The following is a 24,262-nucleotide window of genomic DNA, read 5'->3' as shown; positions in this document are numbered from 1 at the left end:
TAATTCAGGCACATGAGGGAGCTTAATAATGTATTTTTATCAGAAAGAGAAGTAGTTCAGTCTGAAAAAATATTATTAAAGAAGCATATGTAAAAAAGGGTTAAAAAAAAAGCCAAGGAAGAATGTGTACAATTAGATGTTGTAGAACAAAGATTCACTCTGCATCCTTTTAAGCTTCTACTCATGTATATCCACACCCTCAAGCCATTATCACTACTATTTATTTTGGGAGACATCAGAAGAAAGTAAAGGACTTGAAAATGCAAGGAACCTATAACATCTTCCTACCTAGACAGGCAGAACAGAATGGCAAATTTAATACTGATGTTAGCAGTGGCACTTCCATTCCACACACCAGCGGAGAGCCCCCACTCTGCACAGATGTCAGTGCAGAACCCATGAAGAACCTCGGTAAAAATCTCACACACGCAACCTCACAAACCATATCTCATTATCCAGACGTGCTGGCCCAAAACCAAATACTTTATTCCTTTTGAAGAATGGGTGCATAATTTAATTGCTCCTCCTAAACAGCCTATTTCTGTAAAATACTTCTGCTTTACATTGGTAGCAACAGCTAATGAGACCTAACATGTAATTACACTAAAGACCAGGAGGTTCCAACAGTTATTGGTTGATCAAGTTCTCCTTTCAAAACCTAATTTTGAACACAGTAATTGTGTTTCATTGCTTAAACATACAAAACAAATTGTTAATTTAGGGTTCACACTTTTATAAATGGCTTTACACGTAAACTATTTTAAGTCCATAAAAGTTTAGTACTGTTTATTTACCAAGGCTGTGCCAAGACCAAGAGAAGGATCAGTAAGGTTTTAACCTTCCATTTCAGACTGGAAGTATCTACTGCACCAGAACAGCTTTCCAGGAAGGTTTTTACTTTTGTTTTTAATTGGGCTTGGGGAGGTGTCAGATTTGTTAGGAAAACCAAAATTTACTCTGAGGAAACACAGTGAAAGAGTAGATATAGCAGTAAAAATACACAGAAATTCAACATAGTATTAGGAGAAAACCAGAGCTAGTAAATATGGCACCAACAGCTACAAGTGCTGCATGGCACTTGGATACAGCTTTTGCTTCTAGTGTCAAAGCATACTCCAAAGCCTTTACCAGTTTGAACTCTAAGAAATTTTATCCACTCTGCCCTTTTTATACTGTTACATGTACTGAAACCAACAGGGTATTTTGCAGCATTTAGTTACTGCTACCATATCTCCAGTACTTTTAATTGTGAAAACCAATTTCTTATAAATTACATTCAGGAAGTTAAGCCAGTTTGTCTTAATATGTTTTTGTCTTATAAATAATTGTGTAATCTTCTCTTACTGACAGCAACAAACGTATGCACTGACGATATTAAAGCTGTTCTGCAAAAGTATACCCCACTTTATTATTCCCTGTTCCTGTTACAGCTAGTCAACTCTTTGTATGGAAAACATGCTTTGCTGAAGAAAGAATGGTGCAACCATCCCTCAGACAAGACTCAAGTGTGATGGAACAGCAGGAATTAGAAATTATGATGAGCTGAAAACATCTGAGAGTGAACAGGCCATCTGTTGCTGTATCTTCCCACCATCTGAAGTTCCAAATGAAATCACAGATTTTTATTGTGCATTTAGCGAGGATCATTAATCCCTAGCATTCTATTTTTCATACAAGTGTCTCAGCTGTATTTTCCTTAGAAGCAGTTTTAAATAATTTTTAAATGATTCTTTATATATAGGAGGTCTAAAAGTATTACTTCGACTGTATTGAAGTTCTGCAGTGGGTATGTCACAATGAAACGCCACTCAACCATGTGCTATTAAAACATATTACAGGTAAATTTTGAAAGCCAAACATTTTTATTGCAGAAAAATATCTGTGTTTATAATCTCAATTCTCAAACCTAAAATTAAACATGCTGGCACACCTGCAATTTTGAGTGTTAATTTTCAGGGTGATTTGGTTTTCTGTGGTGTTGGGTTTGGGTTTTTTAAACAAAAAAAAAAAAAAAAAAAGAAAAAAAAAACCCACATCGGAAGCATTGATTATTTTTCTTCTTTCACTTCCTATTCCAAAATACTAATCACTATCTAAATTTTACATGCATACACACATATACACCACCACACATGCACACACATACACACCACTTTACTTTCAGATAACTGGCTCTTTCTCCAAGGAAGCATTGTCATTTTTAAGCTGTTTTTGAAAAGGCAAATCGTGAAAAAATGTGAACAGTAAATATTCTCATTTTCCCCTATTATCATTATTGGAACCAACAGAACGTCATTTCACGTTTGTTCCACAACAGATTCCTCTCAGCTACTCCTAATGTCATACGGTTTACTTGTCTCGGGTAATAACTGTGCTGCAAATACTTTCTCTGGATAAAGATGCAGCAAGTTCCATCTTGTGTCTCTTAATGTAGAACTATATGCAATGGAATTCAATGGATGATATTTTATCATAAATAGGATTTGAGGTATAAACCAAGCTGTTGGATTCAGTTTCCTTTTTGAAAAATGGTTAGCATTAATTCTTCAAAACGAAGAAGAAAAACCAATTTACACTGAGCTATATTCTCCAGAATTCTCTCAGCCTGGACTGTAATGCATCTCAGGGATCCAACTTCAACATTAGACCTTCAATACACCAAAATTTGTAGATGTAGTTTGTAAGAGGAGGTGTTGGAAACCTAAGCATCCTTGTTACTTATACCCAGGAAGAATAATTAAATAAAACAGAAGCATTTGAAGTACATGAAACATCTGATATGAAGGTTTTCACAAAAAGATGAGCCCTACTTATGCCATAAAAGTAGCTAAATTATATTTTCCTTGCACTATAAATCTTCTCCACCCACGATGCACAAGCGATGGATTGAAGAGTGTTACTCTTACAGATCTAACAAGTAACCTAGAAAAAGTTTTCTCCTTTGAAGCAGCATCACATCAGTCAGATGCCTACTATAAAGTGAAATACAGTGCCTGCCAAAATTGAATACTATTGCACTACAAGTATCTTTCATGACCAAGAGGCTTCACAGAAGCACTACATACCCTTTAGGAGATTTTGTTCTGAGTTTTTTGCTCTATCTTAAGGAATGTATAGATCTTGTAGAATATATATTTTTGTGTGTGTGTGTGTGTGTGTGTGTGTATATCTCTCAATCACTGTTTTATTCCTTATGCTTCAAATATATTTATTCAATGAATCATACTAGACTGAATGCTGATGGACTTTCATACAGAATTCAGTTATTCATATGAAGATTTGCTAGCTGAAATCATTCTTGTCTGCCTTACAATTTCTCAAATGCAGGACAGAAAAGCCTGTATTCATTTCTTTCTACTTTTTCAGAACTTCACTCTCTTCTTTTAAATACCCTATGATAATATATCCTCTACTGTGTTATTTTGCTTAAAGTACTACCTTCTACCTTTCATTCAATTTTGTATTGATTTTTTTATTTTAAACACAATTCATCATTATTAAGAACTGTCTCTATCAATTTCTCAGCAGAGACTACTTTCTGTTTCCTGCAGACAAATTAATTGCTATGGAAAACAGTAACAGGCTTAGTGTTGAGAAGTTTTTTCTTATAGGCCATACTTCATTTGAAATTGAAAACAGTTTTAAAAGATGCATACACTTATACTTCATTCATCCACCACTGTTGACTGAGCACAGATTTACCTAATTTTGCATCATGTCAATATACTTCCTGATTAAAAAAATAAACACAATTAAGTCAGTTTGTAGCAACACAAAAGCAAACTCTTCTTCATTTAGCAGATTTGACTCTTATGCAAGGATTTGATTTAGCAGATTTGATTCTTACGCAAGGACCGTACTGAAGGAAGCACAAGATGCACAAAATTCTGGAGAAAAAAAAAGGAAAAGGCAAAGCATACAAATAATGCACATCACAAATTATTTAGAATTGACATAAAGAACACTTTCTACATGCAGATTAAAACATAAAAGCAGTTATACTGGATCAAACCAAAACCCAATATGCCTTCTCCAGCAGCAGCCAAAAGTGAATGCCTAATGAAGAGTACAAAAAGAAAGGATGCCTCCAAGCATTTGTGATTCAGCAACTAAAAGCCAGGCACCATTTCTGTGCAATTCTCAGGAGATTTGTTTTTCATTAACTTGTCCAATCTCTCTTTGAACCTACTTAAGCTCTCAGCATCCACAACCTCCTGGAGCAACCATTCTGCGAAGAATCACCTTTTTTTCCACTTGTTTTCAATCTGCCTTTTCAATTTGGACTAGATGGTTATTGGACTAGATGATCATTATAGGTCCTTTCCAACTTAAATATTTTATATTCTGCCTCTTACTCATTTAAATTTTACCTCCCATCTTTTGTACCCCTAAAAACCACTGCAATTGATGGGCTTCGAAGGAGTACTAATGTTCCAGATATATGTTGTTAAGTATAATAGTACAGAACAAAAATGTAAATTACATCAGTTATGACTGGTACTGACAATGGTAGAGGTGACATCCTCATAACCAATGCACTCATATCAAGAGTTGTGTAACACTTTCAGATAAGAGAAATACAAACTGTACTTAGAGGTAAACCATGAACATATGAAAGTTATTTTTAAATGCTGAAATCTCCACAATTTTCTGCCTCCTTACATTCAATAAGTACTCATTTTCATCACCTATCCTAAATCAGAAACCCTATGGTACAGCAGCCAACTCTTACACAGCTTCACTAGGGCTCAAAGCGCAACTTCACTTTTCTCAAAATGCCCATGACAAATTGGACGTAAGCATCTGAAGATAACCATCACATACTCCTATCTATTCAAATATTTAATTCCGGGTTGGGCCTTTCATACAGCCCAGATGCCTCTTTTGCATATTCACCCATTTTTTTTAGTTCACTAGACTCTGAAGGTTGCCTCCTGCCCAAATGCAAAGGCAAAACGAGCATGATCTAGATTTTAATTCATCCTCGTGACAGCATACAACTCAAGTGTGTAGGTACAGTAGCCATTAAGGTCCCAAATTTCACTTAACAGATAGTATAACCATAATCATACTAAAATTCATAGGACTACACACTTAAGGTATCCTGCAGTGAGCAACAAGGAGCTCTACCCAAGCTGAGACATCCAGACAGCATGCAACAGACACACCACGCAGGTAACATCTGTCTATGGACTTTGTCAGGATGGTACATTCTGACAAGCTGAAGTGTCTCTCACTAGAGCTGAGCACACAAAACCATCTGAGGCACCTATGCATTTTGCATTAGTGCCTTTAGTCACAGACCTTCCATTTACAACACACAGAGCCTCTACCCCATGTGAGCAATCTAATCCAATGTGCCATAAGTCAGGCTTGTTCAGTGTCTAGAGGGCTTAAACTGTTGTTCCAACCTAATCTCATGTTTTCATCTAGAGATATTAGAATCAAAATGTTTATTTAATGTTAATAATACAGAAAATAACCTATGAGGCACTTAAAGACATCAGATACTGACATATTTAGAGGTGTGAAGAAATATTAATAACTCTACTTCGTGGCCCCAATTATCTTCTTGTTTAGTCTCATGTTCTGTTTTGCAAAGCCTTGTTATTGAGGGCCTTTTCCTCAATAGGGAAAAACTTAGGGTAGCCTGATACACACTGGTGGCCTCCCACAGTTCTTCTGCTTACTGTAGAGCAGAAAATTTGTATCTTTACAGGCATTAAGCCTCATAGCAGCAATGCTTCTTAGCTCTCCTAGCACAATTAACTAAGAAAATACTTATGATAGCACACCAGTTCAGAAGCTATTAGAAACCACTTATCTTCTATTTAGGTTTCATGTATATGTGTGTGTAGATGTATATAGATATAGATATATCTAGATACACACCTGTATTTATTTATAGATATTTTATTTAAAAGCTACAGGAAATAAGTAGGAAAAAGTACAATTGAGAAATTAAATATTTAAGATGATCTGGAAATTGGGGGGGAGGGTGGAGAAATAATGTGGAAAAACTTCAGTGAGCTGTTCTCCCCAAAAAACATTCCATAGTACTTTTTGTGAAATAAGAAAAAACCAAGATGACAGCTACTTATATACCTTCAAGAGCAACATACAGAAAATCTAACCACTTCAAACAGATTTAGAACTAACCTCTTCAGGAAAACCCACACAAATTTTATTGAAAAATTCATCTCTCAATTCATGCAAAAGAATTCCATTTATGAAGCTACTCAAAAGCCACAAACAAGTTAAGCACAGCTAATAAATTTTCATCTTTTCTGCACTTTGGACACATGGAAGGCCAGCAAATCAAGTGTCAGACAGGTAAAATGGCTCATAATGCATAAAAGAAACACTTCAATACCACTGAAAATGGTTTAAGGCTAAAAAGTTACTGTTTTCTTTCAGTATCAAGAGAATCCAAACATCTTTTAGCCTGTAGGGAATTTTAATCTGGGATACTTTCATATACAGAAATCCTGTAACATTATTATTTCTGGGTGTTCATTTAATAGAAATATGAGCCTAACTACTAAGAACAAAGAAGGAAAAAAAAATCAAACTAAAAAAGAAAACAACAACTCTTCCTCGAGGAAAGTTTTTGCTACAAAATTACTCAGTGGGGCTTACTCACGATGCAGCCATGGACTTCTGCTTCAGTATCTTTTACAATTTTCTTGCTATTCTAGGTTCAGAAAGATGCATATATCATGCTTTTTGGCTTCTTTCATCTGGAAATACCTACTTGCAACATCTAAATGCATCACAAACCGCAGGTCTTCGAACTACAGATAACTTTAGCCAAACTAGTAACAAAGTGGTCTTACCGGGATCTGTAACTGGTGAAATACATCATCTGATAAATGTAAGGTTTTTAAAAATCAAACATCAGTATTTGCAAAACTGTACTTCAAAACAATATTTTTGGGCTTGCTTGCAGTAGAATTCTTATCTAAATCAAGCTAACCATAAAAGGTAGATTTGCCTCTATTCTCTCTTACAAACAAATAAAATGAGGATTTAAGCTACCAACTGACAGTCCCTTCAACTGTAGTTTCTTCATCACTTTAAGGCAAAATAAACCAGCACTGCTGCCAAAAGAATTGATCCTGTCTCCTCTGTACAAGCCCCAGCCACCCGTAAGCACACTCCCTTATACTAGCATGAGTCTTCAATCAGTCACAATGTTAACTGAATTGGGAAATTGATCCATGCTCAATTAGTCAAGAAGGAAAAAACCTTCCTAGGGAGATGCATTTAAAATTGCCTTCATGCTTCCTGATTTATCTCCGCAGTTTTCCCAACAGAAGTGAAAATAAGGCAAAGCCACATTTCAGGACCTTTCAACACAACACTGGCCATGCTGCTCCAAGGAACCAGAGACAGACCTGCCTGAAACAAAATGCTTCATATTTGTTACTGTTAGCAGAGGCAAAGCTCTCAAACTTTGGGATAAATGAGACATCCGTTTGGAAAACCACTTCTGTGGAAACTGCTTCAAGTATCTTACTTGCAATATATCTGGCTGAACTGACTGAGGCTATCACGAGGTGGTCAATGTTATAGAAGGACTCATTCATACAGTATCAAATACATCTGCACAAATCAGCCTCTGGTGTTACAAGATAGTTCCAGAACATCTGGGTTGTTTAGATACACAGTGTGATATAATTGGCCCTTGATATACATTCTGCTTGTGTCTCAGTAGTCCAAACTCAATTTGATGCTGTAAAACCAGTAGGACTGCCCTGGCAACCATCACAGGATAGGATATCACGTAATACAGGCTAAAAGTAGCCATGAAACAGGCACAGACAAGGCATATTCATAAACACAGCAAGTCTCTAAAATGTACAGGAAGACCCTCACCCTCTGGAAAGCAAGTCCTAGCAGTAATTAAAACCCAAATGACTTCGAATAGACTTCAAGGATTTCACCATGGTTTGGGGAGTCTGCCAATTTACCACAAGCCTAGGAAGTTAAGCAACTTTACAGCAAGTTGTGAAGAGGCTGATACTGTTCTGCGTGATGCAGTTCAAAAGCCAACCTTTGTAGAATTACAAACATAAACCATGCTGCTGTATTTGTAAGGGAATCATAGAGTCACAGAATAGTTCGGGTTGGAAGGGATATTAAAGGTTCCAACCCCTCTGCCACATGCAGGGACACCTTCCACTGGACTATTTGAACTGGCAAACCATGGGAAGTCCAAAACAGCAGGACCGGCAACAGTCCTGGTTCCCAAAAACTAAAGATTGTTAGAACATTAGTTTTTCCCTAAAAGTCTCCTCTCCGTCATGAGGACAGAACTCATAAATGAAGATATTAACACTGTTTCCTTGTAGCTATATCAAAGTTGGTATGGAAGAAGATTACCACCCATTTCTTGAATACCACCCTTTAAGAAGAACAATATTTGAAGCACCAGCTTTTTCAGAAACATCAGAGTTATGTAACAGTCAGCACAGTCAACATGACACATGCCAGGTTTATTTTTAATGGAAGATATATTATTACTTAGAAAATATTACCAGTAAAAAAATCCTATGGAAGTTGCTAAAGAGCAATGTAGAAAGTTTTGTTTACCACCAAAAAGTACAATTCAATTTGAAAAGTAACTCAACTAAAATCACACCTTCTAATTTTCCTAAGTACATTTTGTGTTCTCTATAATTCGGCTGCTACCTGTATTATACCATTGTGTAGCACAAAGAAAAGAAGAATATTTTCCCCTTACCTCTCTGCCAGAATTTGCTGGAATCTGCCCTTGAGTCTCTCTCAATTTGCGAGCGTTCCGAAGTTCTGCTTGAAGTTCTGAAGCTAACTCCTTCAAAGAAGTGGTAGTACTCCATTAGTTCAACCACTTAAAACTTACAGAAACCTTATATCTGATTAAATACTCATTCCATTTCTTCATGTTTTATTTTTTTTAACTCTAATGACATAAAAGACTAAAGAAAGCATGATAATATATTTCACACAATTTTTTACTGGAGATAAAAGAAAAAATAATGTTCAGAATAGAGGCATCTAAAGTACAGAAACATATATTGTCATAAAAAAACAGAAAAATTATGCTTAAACACTATTCAGTTATACTAACAAATGCTTTGTATAGCTAAGCTTAGGTACTGCTTTATGTATAGGAAGCTAAACAAAGAAGCCTGAACACATCAAGTGTATAACCTTTCCCAGTTATGCTACATATTCCTTTGCAATGGGTCTAAGGAAATACCCTCAGACATTTTTGCTATGCAGTTTTTCATATCTCTTGATACCACATGCCCAACTTTGGCACTTAAAACCTTACTTTGGATACTAAAACGGCTGAGAAGTGGAAAACGAGAACTCATTACAGTCTTGTGTAAATTGTTTTCATCCATCTGTTTATCAAGTAAATAAAATCATTTTAGAATACCTCGGTTTGCTAAGAATTGCTAGGTTACAATTTATCAGCCTATAAGAAATACAATCATTTATAGTCTGAACACTTTGCCAGTTTCATTGATTGGACTCCAACAATCAAGCCAATACTTGCTGCCCCAAAATTAAGTCATTTGATCAACAGCAAGCAGCAAGTCAGTAACAAAAATAGATTCAGAATGCATTTGTCCCACATGGTCAACCTTAATCTCTGGCCACCAGGACATGCTGTTACACCACCATCTGTTCTGGGCATGTTTAAACAAGCTGCATTTTCAATCTGGTCAAAGAAAGCCCATGAAAAAATATTTACAGAGCAACAAGGCAAAGATTAGTTAATTTATTATGTATGCTATGATTGCCTGGTGTTTGTGAAGTTTTGTTTGGGGTTTTGTTTGCTTTTATTTATTTTTATTTTTTTCTTTACTTAGGCTAATTCAGAGTGCATATGTTGAAAAACTGTATATATAAAATTAACAGTATTATCAGTAGTTGTTCTCATTGCAGAGCTGGATGCAATGGCCTTTGTGGTTCCTTTCAGTTTTTGTATTTCCATATCATAATTAGTAACTATACTTATACAGCAGATCTACGGACCACAAACATCTACTTGTGATAAAGTTGATGCAATAACAAAAGCTCCAGACACTCGCTATGTTGTGACACAGACTGGTAGCTTTGTAGTTTTCACCTGCTACCTGCTTGATAAAGACATTAAATACTATAACAATGGCACAGAACAACTGGGTTTGGATATGCTGCCTAGCCTACAAAACCTGGGGACCCGAACCTCTATTCTAGTCCAAGAACCACTGCATTTAAAACAGAAGTTACAGTAAAAGCAGTATCTTCAAGTCCTAACTGATCAAATTTTGCAGGACGTTACTTGCTTGAATACTTTTTTTTTTTTAAACTATATCATTGTGATCTTTCAAGAAAAATTGCAGTAAATCATGGCAATTTTTCATAGGCATTACCATGTCTCCCATGAGTTCTGCTTTCACAATCCTCGCTCCCAGTTTGTTCATCTCCTCTTCAGTAAGGATCCGAAGTGGCTCATCATCTGATGTGTTTCTGTAAAACACCAACAGCACTAAACCCATAGAAAAACAATGTTATATTTACCCGTGTAATTAAATATTATATGCCTATTGTACTGATACATATGCCCCAACCACGCAAGTGTTCAAGGCCAGGCTGGAAGGGGCTTTGAGCAACCTGGTCTACTGGAAGGTGTCCCAGCCCACAGCTGGCAGGTTGGAACTAGATGATCTTTAAGGTTCATTCCAACCCAAATCATTCTATGATTCGATGATACGCTCCTATTGTCAAAATAATTGATAAACAATGTATTTGATATATATAGATTTACAGTCAGAAGTTGCTAAGGACTCTGAAATCAAAATGCTTGAACAACATTTGTTATGGCTCCTTTTACTTTGAGATCACTTCAAAAGAAAAGCACTATCTAAAAGCATTTTATCAGCATGAAAAAATAGTCAAGATCTACTAGCAGCTATAAGCAGAGACAAAAAAATAAGGAAAATAGGAGAAGAAAGAGTAATTTAAACTCATTCTGTAATTCTCCTTTCTGGCTCTGGTCATGCTTTTACTTCTCAGCTCCAGCAATATCACCCATTTCCCAGTTCTCCTCCTGAATGCCAAATAGCCTTCCACTTCTTGAAAACTGCTTGTATGCCCATCCTCATCTACTCACAGTACAATCTTTGCTCCTGAAGACATTATGGCTGATATGCTAGAGTCTCCTCAGAAAAATAACTGGTACCATTTTTGTAATGTGAAGGCTCCCTAGATAAGCTACAACTAGTAATAAATAATATTGTACCCTAAATTTAATATTAAAAGGTCAACATATGAGTTTGATAATAAATAAGGTCTCTTAGAATTATTGCAAAGAGGTATCAAACAAGTTAGGCTTTTTTTCCTCTAACCCCAGGAAAAACTAAAACCTACTAACTCCAAGTAAAATATCTAACACAAGAGATGCGTAAGAATACAGTTATGATGTTAACTCCTGCTGCTAAATAGAGAATTCACTCACTACTCAATCTGGTTAAACCCTGCAGGAACTGAAGAATGGAAGAACTCTGAAGATGGTGTCATCTTTAACTGCCAGATCTCCTCAGCCCTGAAGAAATTACTAAAGTTACTTTAATCTGTTTTGAAGATGGCTAATCCAAAAGCCCAAAAACTCAGCAGAAACTTTTACATTAACTTCTCCAGGAACAGAATGCTCAAAGATGAAGCTCTCACTTCTTCTTAACCTGTATTTTTCAAGACAAGGCAGACTATTTCAGTAAAAGGCAGCAAGAGGTGTTTATTACTTCATTTGTGCTTTTTTAAGCAGTGCTAGAGCTTGAATCATCATCTGAACTTTCTGAGACTAGAGACATTGGTTTGATTTGCTTTTTATCTTGTCTCAAATTCAACTCTGAGGAAGCCACATTATTAAGTGTGATTTTCAGCAAACACTAGCTGGGTGGACTTCTCCTCTGGGGAGATCCCTTGGACATCCAATCAGCACTTTTAATTAACCTGTGACATAACTGTCCAAAACACTTTGATTTATAGGCTGAAAAAACTCTTTCTGTGCTTTAAAAGGAATAAAACTTAAAAGGTACATTGTCAGCGTGAGAGATGAGGAACTGAACCAGCAACACCTACTTATCCAAGCCTTCACGTCAGTGAAGATTTAGTTTTTGTGACCGACTGAAACCACTGCTGAAAGAGTGTATGTATTGCAAGACTTGAAACTTTAGGAAGAAAAAGAAAGCAGCAGCTTATAAATTATTCCCAGCAGATAACTACCCCCCCACACACACAAACACACACATATCCAAACATGAAATGTTCCAGAAGCCAGAATTTTCTACAAAATTCTACAAAAAAAAAAAAAAAAAGACAATTCTCACTGAAGGAAACAGGAAGAAAGGTCTCAAACAGACAGAAGCTTAGGAGTTAAGAGTCACTTAAAAAAAAAAACCTTGGAAATAAGTAAGTCAATAAGGAGAGGCTATATAGTTTTCCAGGCCTAAGTAATCTCCACTCATCTGGGAGCAGGGGGAGGAAGAAGGCGGGGAGTGAGCGAGCAGCTGCATGGTTCTGAGTTACCAGCTGGGCTTAAACCACTTTACCAATAAGACAGCTCAGTAATTGTATTGGCTAAGAAATATGATTAAAATATCAAAGATGCACAGTAGGGTTTAACAGTACTAAAACACAAAACACATGCAAAAGAAAATAACAGCTAAATGTAGTTTCTATGCTTAGTTCTTTTTTGTGAGGAAAAGAATTATCTTTCCTATCACAATAATCGAATTTGTTGAACAAGCAAACCACTTCCATACACAGTCTATTTTCCCAAAATTTACAGATCTGTCCAATTAGAATTGCACTTACTACATGTAGTAACCAAAAGCTAAAATGTACAGGTTTTGTACTTGCAACTAAAAAAAAGAAAGCGAACCACCTTTAACAAAACAAAAACCAAGCAACCAAACAAAAAAAGATTGTAAAGGACTAGTTGCTTCTGTTCACAGACTCATGGAATGGTTTGGGTTGGAACAGACTGTAAGGATCATCTAGTTCCACCCCCCCCACCATGGGCAGGGACACCTCCCTCTAAACAAGGTGGAACATTTTTAAGCTATTCTAAGATAACAATAATGAAGCAATGGATAATGAAGCAATGGTATCACTAATTTCTACTCAGTAATTACATGCTCTACTAGGTCTTGCTAGGATGGATTTTATGTTCTTCATAACAGCCCATATGGTGCTGTCCTTTGGACTTCACTGATGACAGTATTGGTAACACACCAATGTTCTGGTTGTTGCTGAACAGTGCTTACACATCCTTGAGCCTTTCTCTGGTTCTCACCGCGCATCCCCAGCAAGTAGCCTCAGGTGGGCAAGAAGCTAGGAGAGGACACAGCCAGGACAGCTGACCCGAAGTGGCCAAAGGGCTATTCCATGCCAAGTAACATCACGCTCAGCAACAAATATTGGTGCGTGCAGTTTTTCCAAAGTAGCTGCTGCTCAGAGACTGGCTGAGCATCACTCTGCTCATGCGAGGTGGTGACTGCCTGCCTGCTTTTGCATCACTTGTTTTTGTCTCTTTCCTTCACTTGTTAAATTGTCTTTATCCGAGACTGCCTGCCTGCCTTTGCATCACTTGTTTTTGTCTCTTTCCTTCACTTGTTAAATTGTCTTTATCCGATACATTAATTTTTCTCCCTTTTGCTCTTCTGATTCCCTCCGCAGGAGAGAGAGGGAGCAAGCAGATGGGTATGCACGTAGTTGCTTGCTGTGGTCAACACACAACACACACAAAGCAACAGCCAGCACACCACCTCCTCCCCCTGCCTCGAAAAAAGGAACTAAAATAAAAAGCACAAGGTGCAGGGTCTTCACACAGTTTGTCTCACTCAGTCTCTGCATTTTGGACAATCAGCAGTCCAAACCAGTAGTTCACCACAGTTAAACAAAGCATACTGGATGTCAGGATTCCTATTTGCCATCAGCTGTATAACACAGACACTAGATCTTGCTTTCTCCTTCTGGAGGTCATAGAGGAAACAATGCTGAGAACGAAGGTAGACTTGCTAAAGGAGTATATGTCATTTACACAGATTATTTGCTGCTAATCAGTGAGTATTGGGGTGTTTTTTTAAAAGTGCATCATATTTAAGATGAAGGATAAGGCTCTAACCATGCATAATCGTGACTTTTTATGTGCGCAAAAAAGCAGCTTCTTAACAGGGTGGGGGTTTTCCAGACATCCAGTTCTGAGTGTATATTTTCATGGAGTCTGTGCCTGAACTGCCCAGCTCACCACAGCATCCCTCCTTACACAAACACCTACATTTCCTTGTGGAAAGCAATGCACTATCCAAAGCAGGCAGAAAACAACTGTGGATAGTGCCGACCCTGTACGTGAACAAAGCCAGGAACAAACTAGGACTCAAAAGCTGCTGAAGTCTCATAGGCGCCAGCTCAGACACATCGTGTGCCACCCTAATCAGAAGTTTACAAAGTACATTTAAGTGGTAAACCCCAGGCACTTCAGAGCCATATCTATTTGGGCAATATCTAGAAAACAGAGAGGATCGCTGAATTCGAACATCTACTGTCTCATCAGGCTTAATGCTACAAGATCTTTTTTTCAGAGTAACTAAAGCAAATATAAACACATATTTCTCATTTTCCAGCAAAGTAACACTTAGGCAACTACTAAACAATAAAACAAGACATGACAAACATGAGTGGGACTTGCTATAGTCCCATACAAACTATTCACCAGAATCAGGTACTACCCCTGCCCTGATGTATATTCAAACTCATGCCTTTTTAAACAAATAAATAAATCAATTAGATTAAGCAAACATCATGCAAATAAATTATTTTCCTGCTATTGAAGAAAATGTAAATTTCATTGGCTCCTGTCAAAGTAGAAAACATAGCAAGTAAAATCTAGAAAAAATACCCAACTTGTTCAATACACAGAATTGTGCAGACTAAGCTGCCTGTGTCTGGTTAGTCACATAGGACTCATTAAATGTACAATTTTGCAATGAGATATCTGCAAGTACTACATGTAGGAACTGTTATAAATAAAATAAGTACCTTTAAAGTATTGTCCTGTTACTAGAGTCCAACAATTCAATATTAAAAGTAAATTCATAATGCTGCTGCAAAATTTTCTCTGCAAATAACTGACATAAACACATACGAAAAAGGAGTTACACTTGATAATATTTAATCAAATGCTGTTTCCAAATATATATTACAGACTGGTTTGGGTTGGAAGGGACCTTAAAGATCATCTAGCTATAACCCCCCTGCCATGGGCAGGGACACCTTCCACTAGACCAGGTTGCTCAAAGCCCTGTCCAACCTGGCCTTGAACACTTCCAGATATCATCCTTCGTACTTACTCCAACCAAGAATATTCATATATCCAGCTTTCCCAAACAACTAAATAACACCATCCTGACTCTAAAATACTTTTGCACCTGCCTACCTACTATTGGAAAGATCTGAAGGAAAACATTCACAGTAATAACCCCACTGAAAGAACCAGCAAGCTGGTAATACTGGAGAACACATGGCCTCGAGTAGACAAAAGCTCAGTTCTCTACCACTTACTTTCCTGACGACCCCTCCTTACTGCTCTTGGTCGTATTTCCTACCACATACTAGTTTGCATTTCCTTTCCCACTCCTAGTCATCTTCCCTCTTTTCCATAGAAATGTGCTTTTGTAGTCAATACCTTCTACTATTTTTCATATGCTACTACTTTAGCATATGAGTTCATCTCACAGGTGGCAAAGCTATCCCTGCTGTATTAATTATGTCAGGTTATAGTCAGCATTTTCTAACGTTTCAAGTTTGATTTTATAAATTCAACAACAGCTAAGATACCGGTTTGCAAGTTTTTTGCCTAAGAGGTTAATTTACTGCAGCGTGAACTGAAAGAAGCAGAAAATAATCAATCATTAGCAATTCTCAAATATGCTGAGACAAGTCAAGTAGGGGTCCATCGCTTCTACAGTGGTCCGTTTTAGCTGCCCCAGCTGGGAGGCTAGCCTTTTCCTAACTAAAAAGATCTCATATAATCAGATCTAATACTGTCACAAGGAAGATAGAGTACACTTTGCCATGAAAAACACAGCAAAGACAAGTAAAGATGTTTGTCAAATACCTAGAACTTGATGCTTTACTGTCAGATAATGTTTGTTTCTTCCCAGAGATATCACTTGGGTACTCCTGATGCAATTTCTCTTTTACATCACCTGGAGTTCTTTCCCAACTGTCGTCATGAACTTGTTCCTTAGTACCTGATGGTTTTTGATCAGACATTAATTTCTCATTGTTATCTTCTCTGTGTGTTTTGGTCCACAGTGCAATATCCTCACACGGTTTTTGGAAACGGCTACTCAAAGAGCTATGAACAGTCAGTCTGGAAGAGGACTGCTGTGACTCATAGATTCTAGGTGAAGATGATAAATCATCTTCAGAGGGTTTCAGAAATCTGTGTTTCGTGTTGCTTAGAGATGAACTCTTTCCCTGACTTCGTTTTTCATTGGAATATTGTTCTGCTTTGGAGCCTCTCAATACTGAGTCTGCGCTACTGCGTCCACGTTCTTGGTCTTCTCTTGGCCTATCTCTTTTGTAATCTTTGTCTTCTTGTGCCCACTCCTTGCCATACTTCTCCCTCGTATAGCCTCCAAATGTGTTCCTGTCCCTAGCATCTTCACCTCGTGTCTCCTTTTTCATATATCGTTCTTTCTTCTCTTTCTCACTTTCTGAATAGTCAAGTTTCTTCCATCTTCCACTTCCATAATAATTTTCCTTTCTGGATGCAACTTTTTCAGCTTCATCTAATCGTGACTGAAATATCTCCATTGACTGAAAGAAAGAATAAAAAAAGTCATACTGCTTTTAAGATCATGGGGTATTGTGAAGCTTCCTGCAGCATTACAAGTAAGGCACCATTCTGTGAAAATGAATCACAGTGCAGTGGGCAAGGCATGGAGTGGAAAGGAAGACCAGTATGAAAAAGGCACTTTAGAGCCTCATGTCTAAGATACTCTGCTAGGAAGGCTTTCTGATACCTTCTCTTGGACTATTTCTAACTTTCATCCCATGGCTCTAAAGTAAAGCGCTAAAGCCCTCCTGAGAACAGGGAGCAGAGCCTCAGAACTGTCTCTTCCTAGCAAGCCGGAAATTCGGGGCTTGAGCAAGGAAGAAAAGCTTCCTCTTTCTTACTCATGAACTTTGCATTTATGCTCACGAGATGCTCAGCTTCTATAGAAGCAATGGATATTCCCACTAAACCACTTTGCAATCTAGTTTAACTGTTAAAAACACAGGAGAGTGGGTGCAAAATGTTTAGCTTTGAACAGTCTTTGAACAACTGTCTCTGGCTTTCTGGATAAATATTCTATCCATTAGGCAATTATGCAAAATATAGACTGTTCCTCTCCCCTCTTTTGAGCTGCAAATCCACCAATTAATTTTTTTCCCCTCAAAACATTACAAACTGAAGCAAGTCAGACAAGGACCTCTTTTGATCACTGTCCCGCGCTTCAGCAGCCAGAGTAGTTCATGCTGTTTGAACTCCAGCTTTTTGAGAAAGATTCTTAAAATTAATATTCTTTACAATCACTTGTATTGAATAATTTCTACCAGCACTGACTATGTTAGGTTCATCACTACGATTCAGTTCAAAGACAACAGTATGGAGTCGTAGTGTCTTACCCAAGATTTCCACAACCAAACTAGCCTTATCAAAAAGCCCACAGAAAACCCACATGTAACACTATGGCCAAAATACAACACTTCACACCTTCAACGAATGCTTTAAAAAACAAGAATATAATATGTAGGGGGGGCAAATTTGAAGACTTAATATTGTTATTGCAGACTGCTTTATAAAAAATTAATTTTGACAACTTTTAAACCCTTCAGAAGCAAGAAGCTTTTTCTGTATATCTGGACTGAGCAGAACACAAGTGGCCAGAAGATTCATATTCAGTAAAATTTGACACAGCTCTCCAAATTATAGTGGCATTATTGTTAACCTCAATGTGTATTATTATCTGGTATGTGCAGGAGTACAAAATATGTTTTCTAGTATATATCATAATTTTAGAAGCACTCAGGTACTTTGTATCTGGGATCATTTGAACCTCCTGATGTAGAAGGTATGTGTTTTAAATTTGCTAAAGGATCCCACAAATTAAAAAATATTTAACAAAAAAGGTATAAAAGGCTGGGCAGCTGTAAACTCTTCATCACTTGAGAGAAGCTTCAGAGGTCCTTTTTTCCTGCTTCTTTCTGTATGTCTTACAGTACATGTTCAGTATTTTTGCCTTCAGATGAAAGTAACCTTTTCCAAGCATCTATTAGTATGAAAAAATTTAGTTGAAGATCCTTACCCCATATCTCTCAGCTACAATTTCCTCAAAATTTCGTTTCTCTCTCTCAGCCTGCTCCTTCATCCTTTGGTATGATTTTCGTAACCAACTTAATCCAGCGTCTTCTACAACTGTAACTAAAGTAGAAAACAATGAGAGGTCATAGTTTTGTATCTCCATAGTTACTCTTATTTAACCTTTCTCTGTACAAGACATTAAACCTTAACTTAATGTAAAAATTGAAGGGGTGCAAAAGAAAAATAGAAAGAATATAATAATACAATTACATGTTTTTATAAGTTAATGCTGGATATACTTCAGCAATACACTGATTTAATTTAAGCTTATGCTGGATAGACCTCAGTAGTACACTGAATTAATTTAAGCTTCTCCATTTTATCATAGAATATAACAAGCAGTTTCCAAGACAGGAGTGGCAAATGAGAAGTTCTGGGTTGTTTTTTTTTTTCATGAAATTAAATAACCTTCTTACTGTTTCCACTTCCTCTACCCATTCTTTGGCATATCCCTTACTTACAAACAAGTGCTTTCCTCTTCTCAGAAAATTTATGAGTAACCCATTGCTTTCCATTTGAGATGCTAGCAGAGGTCTCAACATTCAGAACACATACTCACTTATGCCTGTCACCTCTTACAGATCACTGACCTGTGACTCCTAAAAGTGGGCATGAGGCTAATAGTTTGCAGGACAGCCTATCCACAAGTAAAGGCTCCCAAAGAGAGAAAATCCAGGGACCTTACTGTTCCCTGTTGACAGAACACAAGGACCCTTCTTATCACATACTAAACACTTCATGACATTATGGAAAACATTTTTCTAACTGCTCTTGCTGGAAATAGGCAGAATAGCCCTAGGGTAAGGAAAAAAGTGAAAAGGTTACAGAAATTACATTTTTCACAAACTGAATCTGTAATGTACTTCATTTTAATGTGACTCAGACTTCTGTGACTGAATATTTTAAAATTATAATTTGTGTAATGGAATGAAAGGAACCAAATGAGATGACAACAATTTATCTTGTCTTGGTTAAATCATACTTTCCTTTAATTAGCTCAAAATGGAGAATTTCTGTAAAGATGTTGAAGGTCAAACCACTCAAGATTAAAAAACAGTGTAGAAATTCTGCAAAACAACATCCTATGGTATTAACCCAATATTCAATATTGAATTTTCATCTGGATTTTATCTTATTACACATTATTCATAATCCCTTTACATCAAGATTAGTAGTAACTTGTTAGCAACACAGAGACTGGAGACAGAAATTTAAGATTCATACTAAAAGTTGTTGTTTACCTTTCTTAACTGAAGCTGCTTCATCCTTCTCTGGTGGCAAACCTGTACCACCATCTTTCCAATAGGGATTAAGTTCTCTCTCAGACAGCATGGCCTAAACCAGAAATAATTTTAATAGCATGTAGTTTGTATTTTCTAGAATATTTGATAAACATTTGTGAGAGACAGTGTGGGAATAGAACAGCTTACTCATAACTTGTGCTATCTGAAGTCAGGTAGAAATAAACATAACTCTCCACCCTGCATCAAAGCTCTCAAACATGTGCTTAGTTGGCACCCTTAAAACACAGAAGCAGTTTTACTTTTTGACTGCATTGCCAGCGTAGCCCTTGTATCTGAAGCACTGCTGTTATGGGGGCTCTTAGTTTTACCTCAGTTACTGCTTTTCACCCTCAAACTAGATTGCTTATTGTGATTCTGTCAACTGACTTCTCTGGAACCAGGCAAGGAAGTCTACTGAAGAAAAGGCACTGGATTACGATTAGACATTCCAGCACTGACTAAATTCTGAATTTGCCTATGTTATATCTTCAGCTCATCACCACCACTGGCATGCTGTATGCATTTGTTCTACACATTGGTTTGTGTATAAAAAAAAAAAAAGGACAGACATTCTGGTGTAGAAAACACAAAAGTATAAACCTGAATGGAGAACAAGTAGTTGGGTGGGAGAGTCTATAAAAATCATATTCTTCCATGATGAAGAACACATATAAATTGTCATTAACCATATAATACATGCTGACATTTTTGGGATTTAAGATCTCCACATTAAATCATCCTTCAACAATCCAGAAAAAGTATTCAGCAAAAAATTATGTGAGGAAAAAACCCCAAATAGATTAATCCCTTTTCAAAAGACAATAACCAAAGTGCCGCATACTATACAAAAACAGCACACCAAGTCAATCTCGTTCCTAGCCACAACACAACTAACTGGAAAACCTAAGAGTAACAAATGGCCTACTATAAGATGTGAGGACAAGTAACTATTAGATAGTGATCAGCAACTATGTTTTCAGATTAGACTGCATTGCATTTAAGGAGCTGAATGAACAAATGCAGCAGCCAGCAACTGTATGTAAACAGAACTAATTTAGTGACAGCAACCACTTCCCCATCCAGACCCCAATCCCCCAACGTGTTCATGCGCAACTGCAGCATGAAAGGCAAAGCAACTGCTCTGAATTCTTTCTTCAGGAAAAAACAAGCCTCAGCACCCTACGCTTTAACACAGTAAGTTAGGTAAGCTTTATCAAACAAAAGAATGGTGCTCCTTCCACACACAACACCGGGATAAGGCTGGACCAACAGTCTGTCACCAAGCAAAACATCCTAGAAGCCCTTCAAATATTACAGAACTTCGTTCTAACAAAACTATCTTTCTCCTGACCCAGAAGATAGTTCAAAGGCTTTTCTCCACAAGATAAGCCTGCTATATGAACCCCTCCCATCCCAAACAGAACAAATAACTGACCAATTCAATTAAAAATCACTATTACACACTGCATCAGGCATTAGTTTCAAAATTGTGCAGACTTACATATTTGAACCAATTCATTGGTTCATTCACCACACAAAATTCAGTAAGATGCAGAAAAGACTTGCTCTATTAATTCCTCCTACCTGCTCAAGCTCTTGAGCTTTCTGCCCTTCCAAGATTTGTTCTTTGTGTCGTTCACCTCTGACAGCTGCTGCTGATGTGGTTTTCAACAACATGAAGTCTAAATTCATCCATTCTTCTCTCTTTAAAATAAACACAAAGAACTAGTGTTCATACTTCTAACAAAAACATAGCTTCAGTACAAATCAAACTAGTGCAACTACTGACAAATGTTACTTACAATAAACAGCACAGATTTTACACATATATGAAATGCTTCAATGAAAAGCAAACATAATTTTAAGAAGCCAAATCTTTCAATTTTTTAATATTCACTTACGCAAATTTCATAAATTTCTTTCTGTAATTTGAAATACATCTTCACAATGAATTTAAGACACTAGTAAACAAGTAAACCATATAAAAGCTTATTATTTGCTTAAACAAACACTACATCTAGATCAATTCTTTTTCATCTTGCTAATTCTGAGTTCATGACCTCTTCCATCTCTTCTAACATGTACAATATCTACAATCAGTAACTGAGCATAGTTCATACCTTGGATATGTAGGCATTAACTGCCCCCTCAAATTAAACAATTACACATCTAAATTCTGTGAACTGTACTCACATTAACAGCTAGAAAACTGCATTTACAAAACCAAGGATATTTTAAAAATGAGGACCCCTCTCTAAATAAAAGCAACATATAAAAAGCGTAGATCTTCCTGTTACCTGTATACACACAAAATTTGAAGCCTCAAAAGAAAGCAGTGACATACACATTATACACAACTACTCTACAAAAATAAGTATTTGGAACAATTCAGTGGATAGTAAAGCAACCAAAATGGCAAGATTGCACCTATTTTGAAATATGTCCTTGCAGAAGAGTCTTCATACCTTCAGTAGCGTTCAAGTCTGAGTTGTCAATCCAAACAGATGCTCTATGTCACACTTTCTCTGTTATTTGAAAATTTTATTAGGCAACATATCAGAGAGTTTCAGATGTGAAACACAACATTCTACTTCTCAGATATCCCCTAAGAAAGGCAAGGAACTGAAAAATAATCTATTTTGAAGTGATTCAATAGTACCTATGCCCACATTAGCAAGCAACGTGTATCAACAGAAGTGGATGTGCATGGGACCTCTTGAGGTCATCGGGCCAAATTCCCCTGCTCAAGCAGGGCCACCTAGAGACAGTTGCCCAGCACCATGACCAGACAGCTTATAAGAATACCCAAGGATGGAGGTTCTACATCCACCTCGCCTGGTAATCTGTGCCAGTGCCTGGTCACCCTCACAGTAAAAAACTGTTTCCTGATGTTCACAAAGAAATTCCTGAGTTTCTGCCCATTGCCTCTGGTCCTGTCACTGGGCACCAGTGAAAAGAGCCTGGCTGTGACTTCTATGTAGGCCTCAGATCTGCAATTTTTGGTGGGGGATGGGGAGGTAGGGGTGGTTGTGTCTCTCTCTTTTACTTTTTTAAGTAATCATTCTGGACTAGTCTGAGACTGGTCCTGTGGAGCACCTTAGGTGCACTTTGAGAACGTATCTTCTAATTTAGTTTAATCCAGCAGAAAATGGATTTACGTGCACCAAGACTTCTTCATGTGAGCCAAAATACAAAAAGTAGGAATGACCAGGATATTCCTTTCAAAAGCAAACTCTTTATCCAAAAATAGAAAAGCCCAAGGCATACTTCATACAAGAAATGCTTGGATAAAATTGTTTTTGCAGTATAAATTATCATTACATACAGAAGGATCTGTATTTCACTACTTTACACTTTTCCAAGAAGACAGATATGATTCAGAGATCCTTTTTATTTCTCTTGACAAGTTGCACAAATTCAGAATCAGAAACAAGGACTTTTTTCAGGAGTGGAATTAGACACTAAATTAAAAATCATAATTTCCGCACAACTGAGAATGTTGTGATATGTGACTACATTTATGTTACTAAAATCACAGCACTTCATTTCAGAATTACTCCATTTTCCAGAATAAACACTGCTTACTGGGCACAGAAATCACCTAGGAAGATCAAAAGCAGCATTGATTCCACCAATATTGTTGCTGAAAAGTTCTACACCTCTCTTCTTTGTATCTGTTTAAGCATCACAGAAGCAAAAATTCATTCAACTGTAGAACAGCCACTGAAATTTTGCAGAAAAAACAAAGTGCTAGTCAAGGTCTTTAAGTGGACCTCTTCAAGAAAATCAAGCTAAGTTGCTAGAGCCTCAAAACATGACAAAAGGCATTGGTGCAAGGCAACTTTAAGTGTAGTTAAATACTAAGCAATTACGAGGTAGAGAAGTCATCCAATAAATGAAATGTAACATTACCTAGCTAAACAAAGACATTTGTCTGTAAAATAGGTTTTGTTCAACAGATTGCAGAAGAGCTGTCAAGAAACCTAAGCACGTTTCACGTTCGGTCATGCTGAATTGCTTTCTGGAGTACTTATCAGACTGCTCACCTGCAGGGAGGGTTCATTCACAGCATCTGATTGCTTGTTGACCTTCCAAGCCTTTTCCGTGTTACATGGCTGTGACACATTTGACTCAACCCATTCAATTGAAGAATCCTAAAAACAGAGTTAAATGGAACGAATAATAATAATATCTTAACATACTATTACATGTTGATAAAATGCAATACGTACCAAGTATATTGATAATCAATATTGATCCTGATTAGCATTACTAATATAATACTGTTTATTATTTAGAAATACTGATAAGCTCTGGGGCTCCCAAAGTGAGAAGGACGTGGACCTGTTGGAGCGAGTCCAGAGGAGGGCCACAAAGATGATCTCAGGGCTGGAACACCTCTGCTATGGAGACAGGCTGAGACAGTTGGACTTCTTCAGCCTGGAGAAGAGAAGGCTCCAGGGAGGCCTTAGAGCAGCTTCCAGTGACTAAAGGGGCCTGGAGAAAGTACCTAAAGAAAGTTGGAGAG

General features: G+C 37.2%; 1 protein-coding gene across 4 annotated transcripts in view; it reads right to left on the bottom strand.

Annotated features, from left to right (window-relative positions):
* Nucleotides 1–24,262, bottom strand: part of CWF19L2 (CWF19 like cell cycle control factor 2) — an 81,185-nt gene that overhangs the window by 42,628 nt on the left and 14,295 nt on the right. For 3 of the 4 annotated variants that reach the window (XM_030477822.2, XM_030477826.2, XM_030477823.1), the window contains 7 exons: nt 23,781–23,888; nt 21,319–21,438; nt 19,693–19,786; nt 18,396–18,511; nt 16,157–16,863; nt 10,410–10,506; nt 8,747–8,836 (listed from right to left, as the gene is read on the bottom strand). In XM_030477822.2, coding sequence (XP_030333682.1) covers nt 8,747–8,836; nt 10,410–10,506; nt 16,157–16,863; nt 18,396–18,511; nt 19,693–19,786; nt 21,319–21,438; nt 23,781–23,888 — 1,332 coding nt within the window. Of the gene's footprint in view, nt 1–8,746; nt 8,837–10,409; nt 10,507–16,156; nt 16,864–18,395; nt 18,512–19,692; nt 19,787–21,318; nt 21,439–23,335; nt 23,372–23,780; nt 23,889–24,262 lie in introns of those variants that run through there. The other variant, XM_030477824.1, reaches the window with a different exon arrangement.

Source organism: Strigops habroptila, chromosome 2 (assembly GCF_004027225.2).
Source record: "Strigops habroptila isolate Jane chromosome 2, bStrHab1.2.pri, whole genome shotgun sequence".
In the NCBI taxonomy this organism is placed as follows: Eukaryota; Metazoa; Chordata; class Aves; order Psittaciformes; family Psittacidae; genus Strigops; species Strigops habroptila.
Note: the sequence above shows the minus strand (reverse complement) of the source record. Positions and strands in the feature narration are given on the sequence as shown.